General features: G+C 40.0%; 1 protein-coding gene across 1 annotated transcript in view; it reads right to left on the bottom strand.

The window, feature by feature from the left end:
• SLC9A9 (solute carrier family 9 member A9) overlaps window positions 1-14,797 on the bottom strand; it is a 546,145-nt gene that overhangs the window by 249,300 nt on the left and 282,048 nt on the right. The window contains exon 9 of the mRNA XM_061193585.1: window positions 12,207-12,295. Coding sequence (XP_061049568.1) covers window positions 12,207-12,295 — 89 coding nt within the window. The remainder of the gene's footprint in view (window positions 1-12,206; window positions 12,296-14,797) is intronic.

Genomic DNA, 14,797 nt, shown 5'->3' with positions numbered 1-14,797 from the left:
GATTAGACATTCTTTCTCAACAGAAGAATTCCTTTATTTTTCCATCAGGCATCTTTGCCCCTCTAGTTTGTCCTTGAAAATTTAATTGGAATGGAGCAAGGCACAGTACGAAAAGGGAATAGAAGTATGTTTTCAAGCATAATTTTTAACATCTTGGAACCAATGGAAAAATACATCAAGAATAGTTTGTTATTTGGGTGTTCACTGCTAAAGCAGTCCATAATAAGGGACATTCTCTTCTCCCTCAAGAACAGATTGGTCACTGCTGACTCCAGTCAAGTTCTTTCTCAATGTAACCCAGAACAATTGCATTAAGTGACTTTCCTAAAACCAAAGTCTTATTCTCATTTATTAGATTTTCCTTTCAGGTAATCTGGAGTTCTGTATCATCTCTCCACTGATGAGATTTTTTGGATTTTTGAGCTGTGCCTCCAGAAGCAATTCAATTTCTCTTCTGGAGGAATTGCACAAAGACTTAACATTTTATTAAATCCATTTGCTGCATCTTTCAAGACCATCAAGGAAATGGCATCCTTAAATTTGGCAGTATTCTTTAACAAACACACGCTCTGGTGCATGTATTCAGCCTTGATGTTTTCTGTGCTGCATCAATCAAATTTAATTAAAATGAGTAGAAAGATTACAGTAATTTCCATTTATCATCCGAAAATGCCATTATGAGACTGAAGCCCCTCATACCTGCACCTGTCAAGCATGGTGATAAAACTATAATGGGCTATTTAAGGGGGTTATGTCATTGCCATCCTTAGAAATTTTAAGGTAATAATGAGCAACCATCTGTCTTGAATGTCATCAAAATGGGGACCAGGCCAGCTGATCTCTTAAAACCTATTCAGATAAATTTTTCCCATTAAGCAGTGAATCAGACTCATACATAGAAGGACATGGATCATATATATTTATATGTTAATACTTAAGCATTAATAACGATTTTTTTTTCTTGTTTTCTAAAGGTGAAAGAAATGAGAAAAAATTGAGACAAAGGGCAAGAGAGCGAGAGGACCATTTCTCTGAGAGGCTGAAGCTCTACATAGTGGTAAAGAATACAAAGCCATTATTTTGGGGAAAATGTAGTAAAAAATTAAATTTTAGAAAATGCTGAATGAGGTAAGTATACTTTCTTAGGGTTAAGATAAGACAAAAATGAAGAGAAGACTTTGAATCTTGTTGGCAAGAAATGTCATGGTGAATTAATATGGATCCCCAAAATGTTGCCTATTGGGTAGAGATAGACAGTCCTGGCAGGTGACTCAGATATAGAGCCTTTTATGATCGGGATGAAGAAGCAGAAGAAAACAACAATAATACTCAATTACTCTTAGCTACATGGAGTACTGATGAATCCTGAAGAAAGAGGAAAACAACAGCAGCAAAATGGAATAAAATATCTGTCACAAGATAAAGAGGTGAATAGGATAGAAGATGTGACAGCATCGATACTTTGGTGGAAGAAGAAAAGTCATTCTTGGTTCTACTTATCAAGGCCATCTCCGGTTAGTGTTAAGGCTGAGAAAGGAAAAGAAGAGAAAAGGGAGGAGTGTTGGTCGGCAAGGACAGGGTTACTCGGGTTCATTGTCATCTACAAAGGGGACAGGGAGGAAGAAGCGAAGCCCAAGGAGAGGAAGAAAATGACAGTGATAAAAGGAGAGAGGAATGAATTAGAGAACATGGTAGTAGAATAGATAAACAAATCCAAGTGCTATTTCTTAAAATGATCAGTATAATATGCAGTTTCATAACTTAAAGAAGGGGGAATATACATACACATCACTTTCTACAGGAAAAGTCTATAACCAAATATATGAAAAAGACATTAAAATAATAATGGGTTATGGTGCACAACCCTATCCTTTGGGTGACCTTTTAAACTTCTCTAAGGCTTGTAAAATATGATTAATATTATTATTTACCTCATGAATTTTTTGGTGAATTTTAATTGGAATCATTTATGTGAAATATATATTTATAATGCCAGGTAATGGTGTTCAACAATTGTTGTTATTAAAATTTTTGAAAAGCTGGAGAGAATAGATGGTTTACTAGGAAAGTAAAGTTGACTTTTACAGTAAGTAAAGTTGAACAGTTTACAAAAAACTGTTCACAGTGGAAGGACTTCACAAATTACCTCTAAATGTGTGGCTCAGTCATTCGTAGCCCCAACACTACTTACACAGCCCCAGTGGGCATCGCTGCCAGCTGGACTCCACTGCCTAGAGAATGGCTCTATAGTGTCACCTCCCTCAGCCACGCTAGTGAGGAAGTAGAAAACCTAAGTATTCAATCACATAAGAAATTGAAACCATGATCAAAAAATCACTTCCCAAAATGGCATCAGGCTCCATGGTAGTTTTAAAATATGTTCACAATTCTTTGAAACTCCTCCTTTCAAGAGGTGGAGCTTAATTCCCCTCCCACTGAGTGTGGACTGGTCCTAGTGACTTGCTTCTAACAAACGGAATATGGCAGAAGTGACAGTGTGTGACTTCAGAGAGTAGTTAATAAAGGGCCTTGCTGCTTTCTTCTTGCTCTCTCTCCTTCCGGTTTCACTTGCTCTGGGGGAAAGTTACCTTCACACCATGAGGACACCCAAGCAGCCCTATGGAAGGCACATGGTGAAGAACTGAGGCTTTCTGCCAATGGCTATGTGAGTGAGCCATGTTGGAGTGGATCCTCCAGGCCCAGTCGAGTCTTCAGATACTGCAGCTGTGGCCGGCAGCTTGTCTGCAACCTCATGTGAGACCCTGAGCTAGAACTACCCAGCTAAGCTGATGCTCCTAGACTCTGATCCCTCAAAAACAATACAAAATAGTACAAGTTTGTTGTTTTAACTGATACATTTTAGGGTAATTTGTTACACAGCAATAGATAAGTAATACACCAAAGGTTGCTTTTTGAAGGTGGGTATTGCGTATTTTTAGCTTGCAGGGCATATCCCTTGAGCATTGGTCTATGCCCAGGTTGGCCCCTGGGTTGCAGAACTGACTCTACCCCTCAGGTCATCGAACTTCCTTGGGCTTCAGTTTCCTCCAACATAATTCTGGGTTTAAAAGTTTATAGTCCCACCTTGCTCTGAACTTCTTCGATTTTATGACTTAAAATTCTCAACTGCAATCATATACTATGATAAACAAACACAGACGTGTGGTTAAAAGAGTAGCTAAAATTTAATCGAGAAGTTACGGTACCATTATGTTACAGATTTATCAGAGAAAAAAACTTACATGAAAAATTTTCAAGGGAAAGCACATCTCATGTCTTACTTGGCTTTATTTCTCCCTGGGCCCCAGTACCTGGCATATAGGAGATACCTATTACGGAGGGTGCCTAATGGTCATTTGTGGCCCCTACTATAATCCAAGTTGGTTGTGGCATACAGCTTCTTAACTAGGGGTTCACAGACAATAATTCTTTCTGGGCACCGAAAGTACAGTGTGTTCTTGCCATTATGTGGGAGCTCCACTCTCATTAGCATTTAAAAGAGAACACTTATTAGCTGAACTACTAAATGTCCTTTATACAATATAATGAGTTTCATTGAAAAGAATCACCAGCTTAGCTAAGGAGAAATTTAAACACTTTGCCATCATTTATGAATTCAACCCTTCTAGGATGGTATTTTTAAACGTACTTTGAATGAAGGGAAGAAGAAAAGTGGTAGAAATCTTGACAAAAGAAATGTAATTAGAGTTTTTTAAAAATGGCAATTCTATGCTTTATGAAGATATCTTTGATCTTACTTCTCAGAAGCCAGGGAGACAGGGGCATTGTTGCCCCCGACTTTCTCTCTGCACTGTGCCTCAGAACAGGTAACTGGGATGGAACGAGCTTGCTTTTGTTAAAAGTGATGGAGAAAAATTGCACAAAACCATAATCAAACACCACTGTAATGCAAATCAATAAGGCAGAGGCACACTGCAGGAAACAAGCAATGGAATTATACTTGATCTTTCTTTCAATGTCTCAAGATTACCCTAGACATTTGCTTTGTACATCCAATTCATTACATTTAAATTAATGCATCATATCAGAATTAAATAAAACTATTAATTAGCATACATTGTTCCCCCTCTCTATTTTTTATCTTGGAATGTTAAAGGTCATAATTCATTCACTCATTCATTTATTTATTTATTAATTCAGCAACTCCTAAGTTCAAGACAAAACTAAATGGTAAATTTCCATAAACTTTTCATATAGACCACAACATCCTAAGAGATTAGACAGGACAAAAGTATACCTAGAGCCACAGAAGGTTAAGGTAAATTTAGATGTTACATATGTAAGCATTTATCAAAAGGAAGTGTGGTGAGAGCAGGGAGATTGATGTCATGGGTTGATGTCATTTCCTTCATGATCCTACCTTCATTATGTTTGTAAGGCACAGATCTGATTATTATCATCATCTCTATGTCTAAAAGCCTTAAGCAAGTATGAGCCTTATAGAATATAGTTCTCCTAAGCGTAGCACAGTGAGACACTAAAATGTCCACCTGAACTCACCTCTCCATTTTAATCCTCAACCCTGCCCCACACCTTTCCCTTTCCTGCTCCACAACCTATACCAGCAGCCCAAACCCACCCCTATCTACTTCCCCAAGGCAACCTGAGCCCCAGGCAGAGTGTGCTATCTCTTTGTTTCTAGGTCTTGTCAAGATCATTCTTAGTTTTCTGGTTTTGCATACTCTTTTCTCTTTGTTTTCATTTCCCATGAAATCTGCATGATAATCTCCGAATTATCTTTATAGCCATCTCTAAAACACCCAACCCACAATCAGCTTCCCGTGAACACCTTGCCTCCAGGGAGCAATTCAGTCCCCTGGTTGCCTTTTTTTTGCCTTTGTCTCCCTGGATTCTAGCATGGTGCCTGCCACGCAACCATATGGTGCTTAGTCCACACTCGGTCCATGCTTGAAATGAAAAGCTGGGAAGCCCTTCAGTCAGACCCTGACACTGAGTGGTAGCAATGTAAGCTTTGTTCTCTCCACCCCAAAGAAGCAGGCAGTCTTTGAAGAACCCATTACAATCACTCACGTAGGAACAGAGAATTTTTCCAGGAAAAAGTATCCAGCCCTCAGTGAAACTTTTCACCCCAGGATAAATCAAGGACTTTGATGTTCTACAGCTTCATCCTTGGATTTGATTTGACAGCTTATTAAAATGTCTACCCAACGATTTGTCAACAAGAGTAATGGCAAACTTTGACTGCTCCTCTCATCTCTATGCATTGCACTGTAATTAAGTGATCCCTGCCCATCCCAGTCTGGAAGAGGGAACCAGATGCGTGTTTTATGCTCTGTGTCAAGTCAGAGAATTATTAGGTTTACAGCATCCTCCTTAAAACCCAGTCATATAGTTCAATCATTCATTTTACAAAACTGAAGCTCACAGGTGTTAAACTAATTATCCAAGGCCCCACCATTAGTTGTAGAGATAATGGGCAAACTCCAGCTTTCTGGACTCTCGCTGAAGTGTTCTGTTCACCATATCATCTGGATTTCCCCACATTCCTGTTCTTTTTCTTGAATTTTTATTTTACAAAGTCATGCACAGCACATCTAATTTGGCTCCCATTGTCTTTTTTTTTTTTATTATTGGAAATTTAAATTTGGATTTGCATTGCTGCTTTTCCATTCAATGGTGATAAACACTTAAAATATCATCTGGGGAGAATGGAAATAAAATAAGCATCTGGAAAGAATGTGCTGTAATGAAGATGTCATTGTTTGCCCATAAATGCTAGGCAAAGAATCTGGCTTTTCAAAAATAAATGCACGAAAACATCTATGTCCATCTCGATCTATATTTTAATAAAAAAATTAAAATGCACTGAAAGACTTTCAAAGATGACAGAATTAAATATAAGATAAATGACTAATTAGCTGAAAGGATAATAAAGATAGCCAAACATTCATTCATTCATTCACTCATTCATCTATCCATCCACTCAAGGTTTACTGAATAAATGACGCTAAGCCCCCCAACTGCTACTAAACCCATTTATTAATCAAAGAATAGTAAAAGGCAAAACAGTTTGAACTACAAATCAAAAAATCTAAGTTAAAAATTTCCCTCTGCCACTCATAAGTCTTGGCAAACCCTCTAACACACAGTCTTCTACTCTGTATTATTCCCATCAGCATACAAAAGTACTGTTATTTCTCCCACCTTAAAAATAAAACGATTTGTCTTTCAGCCTCACTTTTCCCTCCAGCTATCATCTCATTTCTTTGCTCCCCATCCTTTGAAAGACTCGTCTATACACACAGTTTCCAATTTCTTTCCTTCCATTCTCTCTTGAACCCATTACATTCAGGCTTTTACCCTGACACTCCACCAACACGGTTCTTATCAATGTCATCAATGACATTCATGTTCTTGACCTTACTTGACCTTTCAGCAGTATTTGACACCATTCGTCATGCTCCTTCTGAAGACTCTCCATCTGACTCCCAGGACACCATACTTTCTTGGTTTTCCTTCTCCCTACTGGCTTCTCCCTCTCGGTCTCCTTTGCTGGTTCTTGACTTCTTACCTCCATTGGAGTGCCTCAAAGCTTGGTTCTTGGATCTCTCCTCTAGTACTTCCTTAGAGATCTCATCCAGCCTCATGTTTTCAATATCATCTCTATCCTGGTGACTTCTAAAATTATACTTGTAGCCTAAACTTCGCTCCTGAACTCCAGAATTCTTTGTCCAACTGGCTACCAACAGCTTTGCTTTGTGGACTAATACGCATCTCAAATGTAACAAATCAGCACTTGGTTGTCGATTGTCCCTCAAATGTGCTATCTTGCAATCTTCTCCAGTTAATACGTGACACCTCCCTTCTTTTCAAATTTAAATCGTATCATGCCATGCCTGAACTTAAAAGCCTCTGGTGTTTTCCCACCTTGTTCAGGCTTTCCAGGACCCGTCCCTTGTCACTGCTCAGATATTGTCTTTCATGCTCTCCCCTGGTACACTCCACCTCAGCCACACTGGTCACCTGTCCCAGGGTGCCATTGTGTATGTGGTTCCCAATTTCTGGATAGCTCTGCCCCAAATGTCCACATAGCTCTCTCTTTTCTTTCTTTCAAGGATCACCTTCTTTTTGAGGCCTTCCTTGGCCACCCTGTTTAAAGGAGCAACGCTGCCTTCCCATATACACACACTCCTTCCTCCCTTCCTTGCTTTATCATTGGCCTTATAACTTACCGTGAATGCTCTGTATGTTTTGCTTATTTATTTTGATTACTCCAAACTCCTCTACTAGCAATTCTTTTTGATTCACTCTTGTATCCCAGCACCTTGAAGAGCGGCTGGCACAAAATAGGTTCTCACAAAATATTAGATGAATGAATGAAGGTAATCAGTGATAATAAGAAGAGCTACCACTTAGGTAGAGAAGTAAGTAAAAATTAAATAAGTACTTTGTACATGTTAATGCATCATAGATGTTAATTATTTAAATTAACATTATACACCCATGTGTATCTGTTGGAAGTAATTTTTAGGTGGAAACTGCAGGAAGGGAAGGAGAAATTCTAATTAAAAGGGATGGTAGATCTGTGATAAACCATAATGGAAAAGAATATGAAAAAGAATGTATATATATGTATTACTGAATCACTTTGCTGTACAGCAGAAATTAACACAACATTGTAAATCAAATACACTTGAATAAAATAAATTAAAAAAAAAAAAAACCCAAAACCTTGGAGGGAAAATTAAAGAATACCCTTTAATCTTTAAAAAAAAAAAGGACGGTAGAGAAGTACATGGTTTTGCAAGTCAGCCTCAGGCAAGGAAGAGACAGCTGATGGAAACACCCCGGAATCTGGCCCAGATTATCAGCTCCCAGGCCTGCCTAGGGGGTGAGGGCACGAGGGAAGAAGGGGTTGGGAGGCAGGCCGGGACTTGTGTGAGTGGGGTCAGGAGGTCAGTATGCGGTCTTCTGGATGCTTCAGGGTGAGACCTCTAGGCTCACAGACTGCCCTGTGCTGATGTCCATCTCGAGTATCTCTAACGGTTCTCAGTTTCTAGGTCAAGAGTCAGGGCTTGCAGTATTTGTCTGTCTCTAGGGCTAGATGTGCATACCCTAAAGTAAGCAAACCGCTTTGAGTCCAGGGAAAGGGTTGCCACGTATGTTCATATACTCTTTACTAGAGTGCTTTGCTATGAAAATAGAAATCCTCATGGTGGGTAACAGCACCAGAATGTCTCTATTATGCTGCTTTGTGCCTAACACACACTGATGCTACATGTTTCTTCATGGCTTGGAGTGAAAATCAATTCACCGGCATCTAGATGGTCATTATCAGTTACAAAACATATTTTAATGTAAAACTGCAGTTTTAAAAAGGCACTCTAATTCTTGAAGCTACAAAGGATATATTAATTCTCAAAAGTCTTTGTATCCATATATAGCCGTTTCATTAGCTGATCTAGGCACAGTCCAGGAATAAAATTCTTTTGTAAATCATATTACCTAAGCATTTTTTTTAATATATAAATTTATTTAGTTAGTTATTTATTTTTGGTTGAGTTGGGCCTTCCTTGCTGCACACAGGCTTTCTCTAGTTGCGGTGAGCGGGGGCTATTCTTCGTTGCCGTGCGCGGGCTTCTCATTGCTCAGTAGTTGTGGAGCACGGGCTTAGTTGCTCCGCGGCACGTGGGATCTTCCCAGACCAGGGCTCAAACCCGTGTCCCCTGCATTGGCAGGCCGATTCTCAACCACTGTGCCACCAGGGAAGCCCATAACTAAGGATTTTATAACACAAAGTTGATTTTCATTGATTTTTTCCTACACTTCACTAATTGACTTCCTTCACTCCCATTAAACAGTCCTGGGGACAGAGGCAAAGAGGCTATTTCTCCCACTGACAATGAATACAACTCAGGGAGATGCAGAGGAAGATAATGTATTCTGTAACCATGTGTTGTCATATAATACTTTCTAAACCTTTGCCCATTTCTAAAGGAAACAGTGACAATCTCTATAATACCTGTCTCAGCTCTTCTTTACAATTTATAATTGGTTTCCCACATGAAGTTTAAACTTTGCTTGCTACGTTGGTGCAGATGTGGCCAAGGACTTCTGATCTGAGAAGTTCATTAAAGTACTTGATCTCATTTTTTTTTTGTAAATGGTGACCTCGGACTCTATATGCTAGAGTGGGGAATATGTGTGTAGATGTATGCATATATATTCATGTATAAATATGCACAGTTGCTATGTATGCATATATTGAGAGAAAAAATAAATAGAAAATGAGAGATCCTGAAAGAAAAAAAGTGAGAAAGGTATGAGAAGGGAAGGGAAGGGAATTAGCATTCATTAACCAGGCACCCAGGAAAGAAGGCGATGGGGGGAACAAAGATGGAGGGATGCAATTATCTGGATGTTAAAGAATGAACTTGTAAAAATCTCCTTCCCTAAAGGAGACTGCTGTAAAAATGGATGCTGGCAGCCCATCAGGGAGTGCTTGTCAAGCCATTCAGAGGAGAACAGAAGGCTGTGGGGCACTGATTTTGGCTTTGTCTCCCCTAGGTGCTGGGCTGCTGTCTCGCCATGAGATGAGTTATCTTTGAAGTTCTGCTGAGCAGTCTAGATAGCGTGACGTAAAAGTGCAAGTCCCTAAACAGAGTTCAGCCTTTCAGAATACAAATGCTCAGAGAACCATATGAGGTCAGAAAAAACCAGCCCAAGATATTTCCCTTTAAATTCTAGAGAATGCTAGTAGTCTCCATAATTAAAAGGATCCTAGGAGACTATGTATTGGAAGTTTCTAGGTACTGGTATCAGTTTTTTGGTTCACTTTTTAAAATTGGGGCTCCTTAAAATGTCTGTAATTGCATCTTCTGAGTCCTCTGATGGGCAGAGATAAGGGTGACCTTGCAGGGTCCCTGCTGGGTAGGTAGGAGATGGGCTCAGGTCCAGCTGAGCTTGGGACATGACAAAGAGAGAAGGATGAAAACAATAGCCATTTTACAGAGCTTTAAGGTAAGTCTTCGAAAACTGTTTAGGAATTCCTAGCCAATCACAGGTTTGCTTAGATGTCTTTTTGGTTTTTCTCCACTCCCACTGCCCCAACATCAGATGTTCTCAGCATCATTGGGCTTATTATAGGAGCCTATCTACCTCCATTTGCATTTTGGGATAGATTGCAATAATTTGGTTCTCTTCTTCATAATTTTCTATATCCATGTTCCTTGTCATGTAACTTTACAGTGCTCTCTCACTGTGAGCTAGTGACCTGCTCAGCCCCTTAACCCTGGGCTCAGCCATGTGATCTTCTTTGCCTATAGGATGTTTAGGAAATGTGATGCAAGCAGAAGCTTGAAATGAACTGGCACACGGGGATTTGTTCTTCTGCCAGGAGAAGAATGACAGACATAGGGCACTGGTTAAGGTGCTCTAGCCAAGCCCACTCTAGCATAGAGCCCCACCAAACCCACAGACAGTGAATCATCCTAGTTGAGACAAGTAAAGCCACCCAGATCAACCCAGATCAAAAGAGCTAAGCCCTGCAGATGCACGATAAATAAGTGTTTATTGCTAAATGCCACTGGGGTTGCTTGTTATACAGCACAAGCTAGTTGATACAAGTGCCATTTGATCCATGCTCTTCTTGTCTGTCAGTTGATATTTCCAAAATGGAACTTCAATTATCTGAAAATTACTCTACCTAAGACACTTCAAGGACTTCCTGTTATGGGCTGAGTGATGTCGTCCTAAATTCATATGTTGAATTCCTAACCCCCAGTACCTCAGGATCTGACCTTATTTGGAAATAGGGTCCTTGAAAATGTAATTAGTTAAGTTGAGATGAGGTCATACTGGAGTAGGGTGGGTCCCTATTCTAGTATGACTGGTATCCTTATAAAAAGGGTAAATTTAGAGACAGACATGCTCGCAGGGAGAATGTCATGTGAACATGAAGGCAGAGATCAGGATAATGTGTCTACAAGCCAAAGAACACCAAAGATTGTCAGAAAACCACCAGAAGGTAAAAACAAGGAATAGAACAGATTCTCCCTCAGAACCCTCAGAAGGAACTAATCTTACCTATACCTTGATCTCAGACTTCTACCTTCCAGAACTGTAAGACAATAAATTTCTGTTGTTAGAGCCACTTCCTATTACCTTTAGGTTAGAGTCTAAACTTCTTCACAAGGTATGAAAGTCCTTCCATAAGCTGGTCTCTGGCTGTGTATGTGGTCTCATCGCATACTGTATTCCACTAACTTCAGCCTTACCCCATTCACTAGCCACATAGAACTATTTAAAGTGCTCCAATCAACTGCTTCAGAGCTTTTGTCCATGCTACAACCTTGGCCTCGAATGCCCTTCCTGCTACCTTCTCATCCCCCACTGGATCCCACTTCTTTACCTAATTAACTTCTATTTGTATTCCAAGCTCCAGATTGGGCTATCATCTCTGGAAACTTTCTCTTCACCTTCCCAGTCCTAACCATGGGAGGAGGCCCTATTGAATTCTCCCCAAACAACTTAGATAGACATTTCTATCTCAGTACTTATCACACTGTGGATAATTAATTGCTCACTGCACATCTTTATCATCCTCAACAGACTTGATAATGAACCACTTAAAGGCAGCGTCATATATTATCTGCCCTTTTATTCCTTGTACCCAGCACGGTGCTTGGTACAGAGTGGTGATGCAGCAAATGTTTGTGGAAGGAATCTGTGAGTGTTTATGCGCCAATATCGAAACAGATGTGTTCCTGGCATATGGGAGATACATTCTGCTTATGTGACAACTGGCAGTTGAGTTTACTTGGAAGCAAAAGCACCCAATTAAAGACCAAACATTACTTCCTTATCCTTCTTCATTTCCTTCTTTCTATAAAACTACCCAATCTCACATGCTTTATAATGCTTTTAGATGTAAGTGACTGTGAATTATTACTGACGGTGGGCCTTTCATCTTCAAGACTGACAGTCTACGTTCCACATTTCTCAGGAGGGAGAGACTATTATAACTAGATTTTTGCTTACCAAGAGAATTGTTAATAGTTATCCTGAAGAAAAAAAAAAATCTATAAATATCCAACCTATAACAAAGACTTCAGCTTACTGTCTTCCTCCACTAATGAAATTCTTTCCAAGTGCCCTACCAGAGTTGCTACATAACCATTACACTGAGAAAAGAGACAAAGCCTGTAGTGAGCTTTTTCTTTTACCTGTTTAGTCCTCATTTTGGAATCCAACGACAGATTGTTGTAGGTATAATGTGCCTGTGTGACTCCACAGAAGAGAACAGCAACTATCCCTGAAATTTAAAAACATACCAGTCAAAATCAATTTTCTTTCCCATCTAAGTCAAAGGGGTAGGGCTATCCCAGCTGGAAAACAGACTTGGTATCAGTAGAGTTAAAATTGCTAATAATTATGATGATGAAACCTTTGGTAAACCTGGCTGCTTACTTTAAACATGGAACTTAACAGGATTAAAGTTAAAGAAAAGCATTAAGAAGTAGATTCTTCCTGGGGATAAATGATTCTCTGGTCATGAGTTAGGAAAGTTATACTTGGAAACCCATGAACAAAAGACTGTATAGTCAATTCCAGGCCTCTCACAGCTACTGCCAACTACTCGGCTGCATTTTATACTAAATGCTGGCATATTTGCTTAGACATTTGCTTTCCACTGTGCACCTTCAGGAGCCTGAGAAGTTCCTATCATACCATAATTTAGTATTAAAAACCACGAGTCATAAACCTAAGACATCGACAAGGGTTCAGTTGCCTCGGCCAATACTCCTACTTGCCAAGCCCAGAAAGAGATCCTTGTTTGCCTCTACACCTCCTTGGTAAAGCTGGGGGCTTTGTCTTTCTGCTGCTGGATAATCTCGTGAACACATCCAAGGCACACACTCCTTGAAGGTAAGCTGGTCTGTTCTTGCATGCTTCTTATCCACAGTGGGCCCTCAGCTGCTTCTTGGTTGGTTGCAGGATTTATTTCTTAAGCCATCATTATACCCAGCTTTAAATGCTACATGAAGCCACACATACACTAGATGCTGTCTGGGGACAGAGGAGGAGCAACCATGGGACAAATGTGTTATTTGTCCCTGGGCTCTGTTATTCTCTGTGTTATTGCCCCTGAGCTGGGGTGGGGAAGCGGTAGGGGCTGCATTCTACCTTGGATTAGAGATTTGATTAGCTATGGGAAATTGGGCATAGAGGAGGGCTTTGGGAAAAACACAAGATGTAAGTAGTCTTCAACCCAAACCAAGGGGATTGAATTGAATTTTAAACAGCACACTCTTTCCAACTAAAAACACTCATAAATTAAATGTTGATGATTCTTAAGAGTATAGAGATATGTGAACTGAATACTGACATTTCAAATGAAATAAAAATTCTGCAGTAAAGAATTTTAAAGAACCAAGCATATTTTTTATATGTACACTGTATGCTTCTATTTATATGTTGGTTATTTTGGGCGTTGGCTTTGGATAAAATATTGCTAAGACATATTTGTCTAATACATTTACATCACTTATTTCCTTCTAATATTATGTTTCAAACTTTTAGGCAAAAGAATAAAAACAGCTAGGAAATTGTGCCAAGAAATAATATATGCAGTAAGCATTTATATAGTTGCTTTGGGTAACTTTTCAGTTTTCTAGCCTCTCTTCAGAAATTCAAAGAAAAAAATGCTTATGAAATACTATATTACACTCTTCACAGAATTTCTATTAAAAAACCACCAGTACCAGGGAAACCTTGGGGGTACTGAAGTACTTCAAGGACTTCGAGGAACTAGGAGGATTGCCATGCATGTTGTTTTGTCATCAAGTAGTTTTCTTTCTTTATTTAAAAATGCAATTTATCTACCTCTGCTGATGCAGCAGTCTGTTGGAGGTTTTTCTGGGTGAGGTTTAGCCGACCTCCCACTGTTGTGGAAATGTTTTGGCTATATATTGATCTGCGGAGAAGTAGTGAATAAAAAGGGAGCGGGGTGTGGGTAGTGCACAAATGCATTCTGAGAACAAAAAGAAGTAACAAAGAATTAAAGGATAGGTAAGGGCCCTAAGATTGGCTGAATGCTTATTGTGGGCAAGGAACACACTAGTTTTATTCACATCATCTTATTTATTTCATTGATTTATTATCTCACAACAGGCTTCGCACGATTCACCAGCCCTTCCCGCTCTCTTCCCCTTCTCAGTAATAGCATCTCCATTCTTCCTGCTGCCCAGGCAAAAAACTCTGGGAACACTCTTTACTTCTCCCCTCTCTGTACATCAGCAATGTTGTTGACGGGTCCTTCAAAACCTACCCGGCACACAATCACCTCTCAACACCTCCACACCAACACCCTTTTCTAAGCCACCATCATTTTCTGCCTGGATTACAGCAAGAGCTTCCTAATTGCACCTCCGACCCCGTCTCCCTTGTTGGCCCCCCACAGTCTACCTTCCACCCAGCAGCGCTAGTGAATCTTTTAAGACAATTCAGATCATGTCAGTCCTCTGCTCCCAGCTCTGTAATGGAAACCCATAACAAGCAGGCCCTGTAGGATCTAGTCCTGTTCCCTCCTCCCCTCCCTACAGCTCCCTGATCTCCACTCTTACCATGCTCCCCCCTTGTCACACACCGTCTTCGTCTTCGCTAAGCAGGTTCCACCACAGGGCCCTTGCATGTCCGGTTCCCACTGTTTGGAAAAGTCTTCTCCAGACATCCACATGGCTCCCTCCTTTCCTTAAGATGTTACATTATCAGACTGGCCTCTGCTATGCACTCTAAAAAAATAATCCCTCTCGTC

The sequence above is a fragment of the Eubalaena glacialis genome, chromosome 6, assembly GCF_028564815.1.
Source record: "Eubalaena glacialis isolate mEubGla1 chromosome 6, mEubGla1.1.hap2.+ XY, whole genome shotgun sequence".
Classification (NCBI taxonomy): Eukaryota; Metazoa; Chordata; class Mammalia; order Artiodactyla; family Balaenidae; genus Eubalaena; species Eubalaena glacialis.
The sequence above is the reverse complement of the archived record's forward strand: the minus strand, read 5'-3'. Positions and strand labels throughout refer to the sequence as shown.